Genomic DNA, 12526 nt, shown 5'->3' with positions numbered 1-12526 from the left:
TATTAGCGGGGAAAGGGAACCCTATGGCGCAGCACCTAACGTAATCCACCGAGCTGTATTACGTTTTGATGGGTAGCATTGTATAATACTTGCATAAGTGAAGTCAACATAGCGAAATGAGCGAACTTTTCACCAACTTTTGAAAGTGTTTTTTTTGTTCTTGCAATGTTGGTGACACAGGCAATGGCACATTTATTGCCCATTCCTAGTTGCCCTGGGAATATGGTGATGGGCCTTCTGCTTGAATTGCTGCTGTCTTGTGCTTTTGCTGTTTCTGCAATGGGGTTGGCTGAGGAATTACAAGATTTTGATTCAGAGACCATGTAGTTCAGGTAATATATTTCCAAGTCAGAATGGTGTATCATTTGGAGGTGATGGTGTTCCCATGATCCTGGTGATCTTTAAATTTCAGTTGATCCACTCTGAGCTTGGCATTCTGCCGTCTGTTTGGAGGCTCTTTGCTGGTCGTTCCAAGTTGCTGAAAATCTGAACTATTCTGGCTTGGATGTCATTTTCCACTGAGTGAACAGAAACCTAGTCCACCTTCTCAAGCCACCCTGTGTGGGTCTGCATTTCATGGATCTGCTTATTGGTCTGGTGGTAGAGCGTCTCCATCCTGGGCACGGGTAGAGCCGGGCCGGGCTGTCTCGGTAGCTGAAGCCGGAGGCTCGGGCCTGTTTTGGTAGCTGAGGCCTTCTCTGTGGTAGAGGTCTTGGAGGTGCTGCCAAAATAAGCTTGGCGAGTTGCTGCAGTGCATTGTGTAGTGCATACTGCAGCCACAGTGCATCAGTGGTGGAGGGGGTGGATATTGAGTCCTGTGGCAGGAGTGCGATCAAGTGAACTGCACTGTCCTGGATCGTGTTCTGGCTGCTGCACCCATCCATGAGTGGTCAGTATTCAGTTACACTCTATAAAGTCATCATAGCTGTGCTATATTATAGTATGACCCTCTTTTTAGACCTTTTTCTTCGCACCCCTGCAGGGCCATCTGGATAACTTGCTTTCGGGCATCTACCAGTGCCATTCTGAAACCAGATGTTCGGAGGTGGGTGAGAGTAACCTGGGGTGACTCCACTTGGTGACACAGTTTAGATCTAGAACTCAGTGTTTGAAGATCATAGACACAAACTATCATCTCATCGTTTGAGTTTTTTTATAATGATTCTTTCTCCTTTGTAGAGGAAGCAAATAATTGCCCATCTATATGATTTCAGTACATGCTGGGGTGGGACAGTAGTAGACAACAGCTGCATTTGGAATGGGGTATATAGAAGAAAGCTGAGAGAAATTTCCTGTGGCCTACAGTCTGTAGTGACTTCTTCCTTTTTACCTAGTGCTTAGTGAATCTGGATAGGTCAATAATTTAAATATATATATTTTTAAAAAGCAGCCATTGTACCTTGGTGTGCTGCTCGGTCTGATACCCTGATTTTTCTCATGGTAGTGTTTGTGTCTTGTCTGCTTTTCGATGGCCCAGCCCTTACGTTTGTTTCTTTACCTCTAGTGACTACCCTGGAACAACTTTCTCTTCTGATCATTTCAACAGCTGAGGAAAATGGTGAGTTTATCAGAAGAGTTGTGAGCCTTATCACATCTGTCCCTGCACCGTGTGTTGCTGGGGAAGTATAGGGTCAGGTCACACAGGTGTGCCGTATTACAACACACCCATCTAGAAAATTTGTCTGTGAAAGGGTAGCATGTGTGCAGCTCGACCTTTAACGAGAAACCTTTAAACGTGTGCTTTAGCGTCCGTTTAGGTTTTGTGTCCAAATCCTATGATTAGCTTTCTTGCTTGCTGTTGTCCTACTACACTTGGAGACGTACCCAGTATCGGCCTGCGCTAGGAGCTGAATGTTTTGGTTTCTGATGACTCAATCTTGTTCTATTTTCATAATATGCAGTAATGGATTTAGGGTATTTCTGAACCAAATGTTCCCCATATTTAATCGGTCCCTATCTCCTGTGTTCTGCATTTCAGACTGATTCCTTAGACATGAAGGCACCGAATATGACAAACACGACGTCAGGCTCTGGGGTACAGGAGGTTATAGTATCCAATGGGCACACTGAGAGTGAACCTAATCCGTTTGCTGAGTACATGTGGATGGAACATGAAGAAGAATACAACAGACAGGTAAGAGTTCTCCATAAGCTGAGTAAAAGTATTAGACTGGATGCAGACATGGTGTCTCGTATATGGGGTTGATCCCTTTTAAAAGCTAGGGTTGGAAAAACTATTCCACTAACATTTTCCTCCTTCTCGTTCTCTTCCTCCACCACAATCTTTTGAGAAAGTTGTGTGAAAGACCAAGGCCCCTATGTTTAATGGACCACGGTTGAATAGAATAGGAGAAAAGCAGGCAATCAAGAAGTAAAAGTTAGGTGATGGCAAGTCTGGGTTTTAAAAACTTGGAGCTCGTCAGAGGAGAGGAACAGTTTTGAGAAAGAGAGAGAGTTTGTGACCAAGGCTGATCAAATGAAAACCTAATGCTGAATTTCCACACATTAAATATTAAAGTTCTCCAGACAGCAAGATGGCCTATTTTGTTAAAGATGTATCCCAGGTCTCTGCAAGTACTGCCAAGAGTGACTCATATTCTGACTCTTTCGCTGTGCAACCTCTTTCATCACCACCAAAATAAAGTGGCCAAACTCAAACAATACGGGGAATTACAAAGCACAGAATTGATAACATTTTTGTGCTCAAAAAACTACAACTGTGTTTTTTCCCCCTGCCAACTACACCGCTACCTTTTACTTTTTTAGATTCCTGTCAACAAAGAAGAGAATTTCATAATCAACAACTTGCAGCATGCTTAATGTAGTAAATGTCGCAAGACGCTTTTCAGCGGAGAGACTGGCGTCGTTGTAGAAGAAATGGCATGGTCATAAAAAGGGTTTTTGAGGAAGCTTTTGAAAGTGAGGAGGAAGGTAGCAAGATTCAACCCACCAAGTCAGAGAGGTGAAAGAACAGGGTGCTACAGACCCTGTAATCTCCAGTTTTGAAACATTGTATAGTCAGCAGGTAGAGAAAACTTAGTGAGGTGACCACAGTTATATTGAATCACAGCACAGAAGGTGGTCATTCAGTCCATTGTGCCTGTGCCGGCTCTTTGAAAGAACTCTTCTTTTTCTTGGGCAGTCTCTCGAAACCGAGGATGACTTGCTTCCACATTAAAAATGAGTTCTCGGGTGACTGATGAGTCCAATGCGGGACCTACAGTCTCTGTCACAGGTGGGGCAGGCGGTGGTTGAAGGAGCGGGTGGGTGGGCTGCTTGGGTTGACTTGCGCTTGCTCCCGGCGAAGAGACTCGAGGTGTTCATAGAAGATAGGAGCAGGAGTAGGCCATTCGGCCCTTTGAGCCTGCTCCGCCATTCAATGAGATCATGGCTGATCATCCAAATTCAGTACCCTGTCCCTGCCTTCTCCCCATATCCCTTGATCCCTTTAGCCTCAAGAAATATATCCAATTCTTTCTTGAATATATTTAATGAACTGGCCTCCACTGCCCTCTGTGGCAGAGAATTCCACAGGTTCACCACTCTCTGGGTGAAGAAATTCCTCCTCATTTCAGTCCTAAATGGCTTACCCCTGGTTCTGGACTCCCCGGCCATCAGAAACATCCTTCCTGCATCTAGTCTGTCCAGACCTGACAGAATTTTATAGGTTTCGATGAGATCCCCTCTCAATCTTCTAAACTCCAGTGAGTATACGCCCAATCGACACAATCTCTCCTCGTACGTCATTCCTGCCATCCCAGGTATCAGCCTGGTGAATCTTTGCTGCACTCCCTCCATGGCAAGAACGTCCTTCCTCAGGTAAGGTAACCAAAACTGCACACAATACTCAAGGTGCGGTCTCGCCAAGGCCCTGTACAACTGTAGCAAGACATCCTTGTTCCTGTACTCGAACCCTCTTGCTACGAAGGCCAACATAACCATTTGCCTTCTTAACCGCCTGCTGCACCTGCATGCCTTCCTGGATGCTTCTCCTCCATTTTGTGCCAGGGATTCCCAGGTGTCGGTGGGGATGTTGCACTTTTTCAAGGAGGCTTTGAGGGTGTCCTTGAAGCGTTTCCTCTGCCCACCTGGGGCTCTCTTGCTGTGAAAGAACTATCCAGTTTGTTTCACTCCCCTGCTCTTTCCTCAGTCCTGCAAATGTTTCCTTTTCAATTATTTATCCAATTCCATTTTGAAAGTCACTGTTAAATCTGCTTCCACGACCTTTCAGACAGTACATTCCAGATCATCACAACTCGCTGCGTAAAAAAAGAAATTCTCCTCATCTCCCCTCTGGTTCTCTTGTCATCACCTTAAATCTGTGTCCTCTGGTTACCAACCCCCCTGCCAGTGGAAACTATGTACTCTATCAAAATACCTCTCTTAAGTCTACCCTTAACCTTCTCTGCTCTGAAGAGAACAATTTCAGCTTCTCTAATCTCTCCATATAACTGAAGTCCCTCACCCTGGTACCATTCTAGTAAATCGCCTCCGTACCCTCGCCAAGGCCTTGACATCCTTCCTAAAGTGTAGTGCCCTGAATTGGACACAATACTCCAGCGGAGGCCGAACCATTAATTTGTAAAGTTTAGCATAACTTCCTTGTTTTTGTACTCTCTCTCTCTCAACTTGTCCTGCCACCTTCAAACATTTTTTAAACTTTTTTTTCTGGCTGTCATCATTCTCTTCGCCCCCTCAAAACCACCAAATGCACTACAGAAATGGCCCATAGAATTAGTTATTGTTGACTTAACTTGGAAATATTGAATAACAGTAAAATACATGTATTTGGGATTAGACTGCAATCTGAACTTCCCTCGGGGGGGGGGGGGGTGCAAATCTGTGGAAAAATGTTCACCTCCGAATTGCTCAATAAAATTGGCAGTGTGTTATCTGCTGTACAGTTTCTTGTGCTCCAATACACCAGCACCTACCAAGAATCGAGATAAAATACATTCTGGCTCTTGTATGCATAAAGGTTCAGAGCACATTTGACCTGGAATGCTAGTTTGTATTGAAGCTGGTCAGACCAGCTTTAATACGAAGCCTTCTTTTAACTCCCGCTGCCATTAAATTCAGGGGCACTCGTGTCTGTGAGTTGACCTGTCTTGTTTTCAGCTCATACTCTGTGATCTAAAGCAGTGTTACAGTAATAAAGCTACTCCAACACTAAAAGTAAAGTATTAAATATTTAACAGCTTTACACTAAAAAATGTATCAATGCTTGCCCTGACATCCTTTTTGAACTCAACTTTTTTCTCCCCTTCCCTCGCAATATATTCCCTATTCTTTGCCTGTCCATTTATTTTAACTTTACTCTCTTTCTTATTCAAACTTTTAACTTTTTTTCCCAAAGTCCTTTTTTAAAAAGGGGTTTTCATTGGCTGAGAACAAAAAGCTACGGATGAAATTAAGAGACTGAGGAATCTTAGTAGACTCGGCGCTTGAGACGCTCAACCAATGCAAAAATAACAATCAACAAAGCTGATTGAATGTTGAACTACATGGCTAAAACAGCATCATTTACGGTTTTGAGGTCTTGATTAAACTCTTCAGTTCCCTGATCAGACTTGCCTTGAGTACTGTGTCCTCTTCTGGCTGCTGGGAAACAAAGGAGGCATTCAAGCACTGGAGGTAATGTAGAGAAGAGCCACCAGGCTGATGCCAACTGTAAAAAGTCTGAGTTATGAGGAAATTCTGGAGAAACTTGGACGTTCAGCTTGGAAAGGAAATGCCTGGTCTGTGATCGTACAGAGGGAATGGAAAAGGCAAATCCGGAATATTAATTTAAATTAAATTGTGACAGTAAGAGGACTTGGGTTCAAAGTAGCAAAAGGTAAACTTAGGACTGATGTTAGGAAGTTCTTTGCACAGAGTGATCCACACATGAAATGGATGTGCGAGTTAGGGTGATTGGCTATGATAAATTGACCCTTAGTGTTAGGGGGATTAAATACGTGGGGTTACAGGGGATAGGGTGGGATATGTGTTGGTGTAGGGGTTACGGGGATCGGGCGGGATATGTGTCGGTGCAGGCTCGATGGGCCGAAATGGCCTCTATCTGCACTGTGGGGTTTCTGTGATTTCTGTGACTCCCAGATGGAGTAGTGAAGGGACAAACCCTGGAATATTTAAGGCAAGGGTTCTCAACCAGGGGTCTGCAAGAACGTTTCAAGGGGCCCACCAGAGAATGCCTGGTTTCTCTGAGCAGCTCAACAGCCTGTGGGACAGTGTTGAGTAGGCTGGGCCAGGGCAGGGGGAAACAGAGCAGGCTTGGCTGGGGTGCGCGAGTCCCTGGCTGCACCGGGGTGGGTGCTGGTTATCGAGTCCGGGTCCCAGGCCCCAGCTTGGTAATCCCCTGAAACCATTACCAGGCGGCTCTGCTTGGCCTGTCCGGAGGTGCAGTGTTTCTAGAACCTTCCGCTGCCATTAAAGCCCAGTGACTGAATGTGTGACTGGAACTCGGAACACAGACTGGGGCAAACTGTTCCCATCTCCCCAGCCCGCGGCCCCCCCCCCCCCCCCAAAATTTTTATACAGAATAAATACTTGTGTTGTGTTTATAGGGGGTCTACAGAATTGTCAGTTCATTAAGAAATCAGATGATCATCTCTCTGAAAAGCAGTTGTTTTATTCCAAGTTTTGAGAGAAACTTTATAAAGAACCTCAACTGGCTGTTTTGTTCGTTTAACCTTTCATCAACTGGCTCAAGATTACTGTTTATTTCTGGAATTACTTCAGCACCTTGCTTTTCCCTGCTTGCTGCTTAAATAATAATCCATAAGTGCCAGCTTGACTCAGTTCATAGCACTCGTCTCTGTCAGAAGGTTGTGGGCTCGAATCTAACTCCATCTAATCTAGGCTGTCACTTCAGTACGATATTGAAGGAGTGCTGCGTTGTTAGAGGCGCCATCTTTTGGGTGAATTAAACAACAGAGACCCCCATTTGCCTGTTCAGGTGGATGTAAAAGATTCCGTCGTGCGTTTCAAAAAAAGAGCAGTTAGTTTTCCAGCAATCCTGGCCAACACTCATTTCCTCAACTAACACCACAAAAACAGCTTAATTTACCATTCATCTCTCCTTGTTTGTGGGACTTTGCTTTGTGCAGATCGACAGCTGAGTTTGCCTAACAAGTAAAATTGTCTGCCTTTGAAAAGTTAATTGTTGTGAAAGATTAGATGAAGGTGGGACACTTTATTCTTAAATCAGAAGAAAATGTAAGGAAGGTGATAATTGTGATGGAGAATTCAATCTGCACAGGATGAGTCTGAACATGGTGTTGCACATGGGCGAATCAAAACCAGTACGGTCTTCACCTTTTATGTTGCCAAACAATGTGGTGATAGTACACCCTAAAGCAGTGGACAACAGAAGCTGCCACTGTAACACGAAGATTAAAAATTCGTGATTAAACTGGAGATCCTAAATTACAATCAAGTGTGTTACTGGTTTTGTTTGCAACCATACCATAGCAGTAAAACTCAGTGACAGCAAGACAAGCTTACTGATGAACAATTCAACACAGCTAAGGAGGCGCCAGTGAATTAATAAATTAACTAATCACCTGCCATATTAAATTTGAAGAATGCAGACAAAGACACATTTTTTAAAAGCTGCAGGCACCAGCAAATTAAATTTATAGAGTAGCAGATGCCAGTGAATTTTTTTATTTGTTATCTGGATGTGCGCGACTGGCGAGACTACATTTACTGCTCATTCATAATTACCCTGAGAAGGTGGCAGTGGGACTTCTCGCTGCATTCCTTGTGCCGATGATGCTCCCACAATGGTGTTGGATATTTCAGGATATTGACCCCCATGACAATGATGGAAATCGGGATGGTGTGACTTAGAGGGAATCTTGAATGTGATGGTGTTCCAACGATATTGCTGCTCTTGTCCGTCTCCGTGGTAGAGATCGCAGAGTAGGAATGTGCTGTCAATGTAACCTTAATGAGTTGCTTCAGTGCATCCTGTAGATTGTACATACTGCAGCCACAGTGCAGTGGTGGTGGGAGGGGGTGGATATTGAGTTGCGGCAGGGTACTGATCAAGTAAACTACTCTATCTTGGATAGTATGGAGCTGCTTGTGTTGCAGCTACACCCATTGAGGTGAGTGGCGAGAATTCCATTATATTCTTGACTTGAGCCTTGTCAGAGGTGAGTCACTCATTGCAGAATATCCAACCTCTACCCTAATCTTGTAGCCATAGTGTTGATATGGACAATTGATACAGTTCAATTAAGTTTCTGGTTATTGGTGATACTCCACCCCCGCGTAGGCTGGCATTGGCTGCTTAATTATTGGAGGAGTTGTGAATGGAGCTAAACATGCTGGAATCGTCGAAGAACCACTCCTGATCTTATGCCGGAGGGAAGGTCAATGATGAAGCAGCTGAAGATGGTTAGGCCATAGACTCCTCCTTGAGGAACTTCTGCAATGATGTCTGGGGTGTGATGACTAGCCTCTGAACAACAACCATCTTCATTTCTGTCTGGTATAACTCCAGCCATTGGAAGGTTTTCCCTTTGACCATGATTTGACACCATTTTTTTCTAGAGCTCCTTGGTGCCATACTCCATTGAAGGCAGCTTGGAAGTCAAGGCAGCCACTCTCACCTTTTCTTGGGCATCCATGTTTGGATGAGGTGAAGAAGAAGTCTGGAGCTGAGTGTATCTGGTAGAGTCTGAATGAGCATTAGTGAACAGGTCATCAATGAATAGGTGTCACTTGGTTGGACTATTAATGACTTCATCACTTTACTGACGATTGGGAGGAGGCTGATGGGGCAGTAATTGGCTGGGTTAGATTTATCCTGTTTTCTGTGGAGAGGACATGCCGAGAGAGTCTTCCACATTGTTTGATATATGCCAGTATCATATCCTAGCAGCCACCAGTAAATTAATAAATTATTAGCGCAGCAGGCAAAAGGAAGTTAGTAGCAGGAACAAATCTGTTATGAATCCATTTGTGCTACAGTCTTCCTGCAAGTTGGAAGCAGAACTAGGAGTGCAGCAGTGGGGAGAACTAAAGTGTCTGAGCTGAGCGAGGCCAGGTAGGAGGAAAGCCATTTTTTGGAAGACCCAAGTGTGTGGAATGATGCAGAGCTGGAATTGCAGCAGGGCCAGGCAGGAGGGAATTAGGCCAAAAACCCAAGATTTTGAAGCAAGAACAGCAGGCGGTGGGGGTGTAGAGCACCAGGATGATACCAGGGATGAGGGACTTCAGTTATGTGGAGATTTGGAGAAGCTGGGATTTTTCTCCTTGGAGCAGAGAATGTTGAGGGGAGACCTAATATAGTCAAAATTGAGGGGTTTTGATTGAGCAAGTAGGGAGAAACAGTTTCCTCTGGCAAGAGATCACAGATTTCAAATAATTGGTAAAAGAACTAGAGGGAAAATTAGAGATCTTTTCAGACAGAGGGTTGTTGTGATCTGGAACGCACTACCTGAACAGGTGGTGGAATCCGATTCCATCGGAACTTCCGAAAGGCAATTCGACATGTACTTGAAGAGAGCTCATTTGCAGGGTTATGGGAAAAGGCTGGGGCGTGGGACGAATTGGATAGCTCTCTCAGAGCCAGTACAGGCAGGACGGGCCGAATGGCCTGTGTCTGTGCTGTAAGATTCTATGACTTTTTGGTTGTACCTTTTGTATCAAAAAAGAGCCAAGGTGTGGGGAGTATGCACCATTCTGAACATAATTATGGACTGACTCAAAGGTCATAATAACTGGTGGGGGGAGAAGCAATAATAGATTTTCTATTATGCAATGGCCATAAAATGGTAAATACAGTTAAAGTCCAAAAACAACTACCACAATGTGGCGGAGTTTAAAGTAATACTTGCAGTAGAAAAAGAGAGAACAGCTAAGAAGACATACTTTGATAGGATGAAACATAAGCTAAGAATAACGATTGCCACACACTGTCATATGGGGTAGGTAATTAGTAAATATATATTCATATTTCCACACCCCCAAGTTCGGCGTCATCGGCAAATTTAGAAATTCTACTCTGTATTCCAATACCCATGTCATTTATGTATATCAAAAAAGCAGTGGCCCCAGCTCTGATTCTTGGGGAACACTATTGTCTACCTTCCTCCAGTCTGGAAAAACAGCCATTTACCACAACTCGCTGTTTTCTGTCCTTAAGCCAATTCCTTATCCAAGCTGCCACTGACCCACCTATTCCATGAGCCTCAATTTTGTTAACCAGCCTTCAACGTGGTACTTTGTCAAACGCCTTCCTAAAATCCATTGCATTCCCTTCATCGATCCTCCCTGTTACTTCATCAAAACATTCAATTAGGTTAGTCAAACATGATCTGCCTTTTACAAAAGCTCTCCTTAATTAGCTTAAACCTCTCCAAGTGCCCATTAATTTTTTCCTTGATTATTGTTTCTGAAACTTTACCCACCACTGATGTTAAACTGACCGGCCTGTAGTTACTAGGATTGTCCTTACACCCTTTCTTGAACAATGGTGTCACAGTTGCCACTTTCCAATCCTCAGGCACCTCCCCTGCATCTAGGGAAGATTGGAAAATTATGGCAAGCCCTTCCGCTACCTCCCCCCCCCAATTCCTTTAGCACCCCCAATTCCCTTAGTAATCTGGTATGCAACCCATCTGGACCAGGCAACCTATCCACTCTAAGCATACCCAGCCTTTCTAGTACATCCTGTCTTATCAGTTTTCACCCCTTCCATTGCTTGTACCTTTTCCACTTCTACCGACATTTTGTCAGCATCCACCTCCTTAGTAAACACCAATACAAAGTACTCGTTGAGCATTCTAGCCTTGCCCTGCGCCTCTAAGCATATAATACCTTCTTTATTGCTAATAGGCCCCACCCCACCTCTTACTCCCGGCTTACTGTTTACATGCTGGTAGATGATTCTTTTGGGTTCCCTTTTATGTTAACTGCCATTCTACACTCATATATTCTCTCTTTGCCAATCTTATTTTCATCTTCACTTCCCCTCTTAACTTATTGTATTTGGTCTGGTTCTCCTTTGAAGAATTCACCTGACTTGCATCATACACCTTTTTTGTTTCATCATCTTCTCAATCTCCCTCGTCATCCAAGGAGCCCTTGCTTTGGCTTCCTTACTCTTCCCTCATGTTGGAATGTACCTAGCCTGTACTTGGAACATCTCCTCCTTAAAGATCTCCCATTGTTCTGTTACAGTTTTTCCTGTCAGTCTTTGGTTCCATTTTACCCTGGCTAGATCCTTTCGCATCCCATTGAAGATAGCCCTATTCCAGTTTAGAAGTTCCACTCTAGATTGTTCCTTGTTCCTCTCCATTGCTAATCTAAATCTTATGATACGATGATCACTTGTACCCAAGTGTTCTCCCACAGACACTTGGTCGACCTGGCCCACCTCATTCCCCAGCACCAGATCCAGCAATGCCTCCTTCCTAGATGGACCAAGAACATACTGGCCAAGGAAATTCTCCTGAACACATTTCAGAAATTCCTCCCCCCTCCTTTCCTTTTACCCTAGCATTATCCCAATCGATATTTGGGTAATTAAAGCCCCCGAATATCACCGCTCTATAGACACGTAACTCTCAGCCTCGCGGATGCGCCGCAGTGACTCCAGTTGCCATTCAAGCTCTGAAACAGGGATCTCAAGCTGCCGTAGCTGGTGACACTTCCTGAACATGTGGTCGTCCAGGCTATGCGCAGCATCCTCTACAAAAATCTTAGGTCTGTGAACATGTCAACTTTTTCCATTCTAAGTTCCTGTGCCCACGTTTGTAATGGAAACTTGTGCTGTAATTAACACCTTTCTGGCAGTGGTGCTGCTGCAGTGCCTCCACTGGCAGGAGGATGTAATTACAGCGTGACACGTTGATATATGCAGCTTCCATGAGAAATGTGGACAGAGAAATTTTTAATTCGGTAAACAGGAGGAAACCAGTGTGGCAAAGAGCAATAAAATTAAATCTTTAAGCATAAAGGTATGATTAAGAATTTGAGTGTCGGAAAAGGGTGAAATAGGTGAATTATTTTAACAGAGCCAGATGAGATTGAAATTAGGATTGTAAAAAGTATGTTTTTTTAAGTGAATGGCTCCTATAAATATATACAGGAAAAGAGGTGACCAAATAAACATTGGGAGCCTGGAGGAGAGGTGAATATGATGATTAATGACACAAAATGGCAGATACTATTTTTGTGTCAGTATTTACAAATGAATCCAAGGGCTACATTCTGCTTACAGGATTGAAATTTTAAGGGCAAGACAAAGAAAAACAGAGAGAAAAATCACCCGGAACGAAGTAATGAACTAAGGAAAAGAGAGCAAGGCACCCAGCCCTGGAGGACTTGAAAACACAGTATGAAAGGAGGTGGAGAATAAAATCTGCTAAATCTCAATAGATATCTTGAGGGGATAGCTAGAAATGGGAGTTGTGCCAAAGCACTGACGGAAGCAAACCGAACAACAGAAGTTTACAGGCACATGAGGGTACAGTGGTGTACTAGTCATGTTACTGGACTAGTAATCCAG

At 44.0% G+C, this 12526-nt stretch overlaps 1 protein-coding gene across 3 annotated transcripts in view; it reads left to right on the top strand.

The window, feature by feature from the left end:
- The window catches only part of LOC147104980 (polyadenylate-binding protein-interacting protein 2-like), a 62711-nt gene that overhangs the window by 11078 nt on the left and 39107 nt on the right, over positions 1 to 12526 (top strand). For all 3 annotated transcript variants that reach the window (XM_086010971.1, XM_086010969.1, XM_086010970.1), the window contains exons 2-3: positions 1505 to 1558; positions 1979 to 2134. In XM_086010971.1, the coding sequence (XP_085867097.1) occupies positions 1556 to 1558; positions 1979 to 2134 (159 nt within the window). In that variant the 5' untranslated portion in view covers positions 1505 to 1555. The remainder of the gene's footprint in view (positions 1 to 1504; positions 1559 to 1978; positions 2135 to 12526) is intronic.

Source organism: Somniosus microcephalus, chromosome 18 (assembly GCF_052327205.1).
Source record: "Somniosus microcephalus isolate GS21.2 chromosome 18, FLI_Smic_1.0, whole genome shotgun sequence".
Classification (NCBI taxonomy): domain Eukaryota; kingdom Metazoa; phylum Chordata; class Chondrichthyes; order Squaliformes; family Somniosidae; genus Somniosus; species Somniosus microcephalus.
Note: the sequence above shows the minus strand (reverse complement) of the source record. Positions and strands in the feature narration are given on the sequence as shown.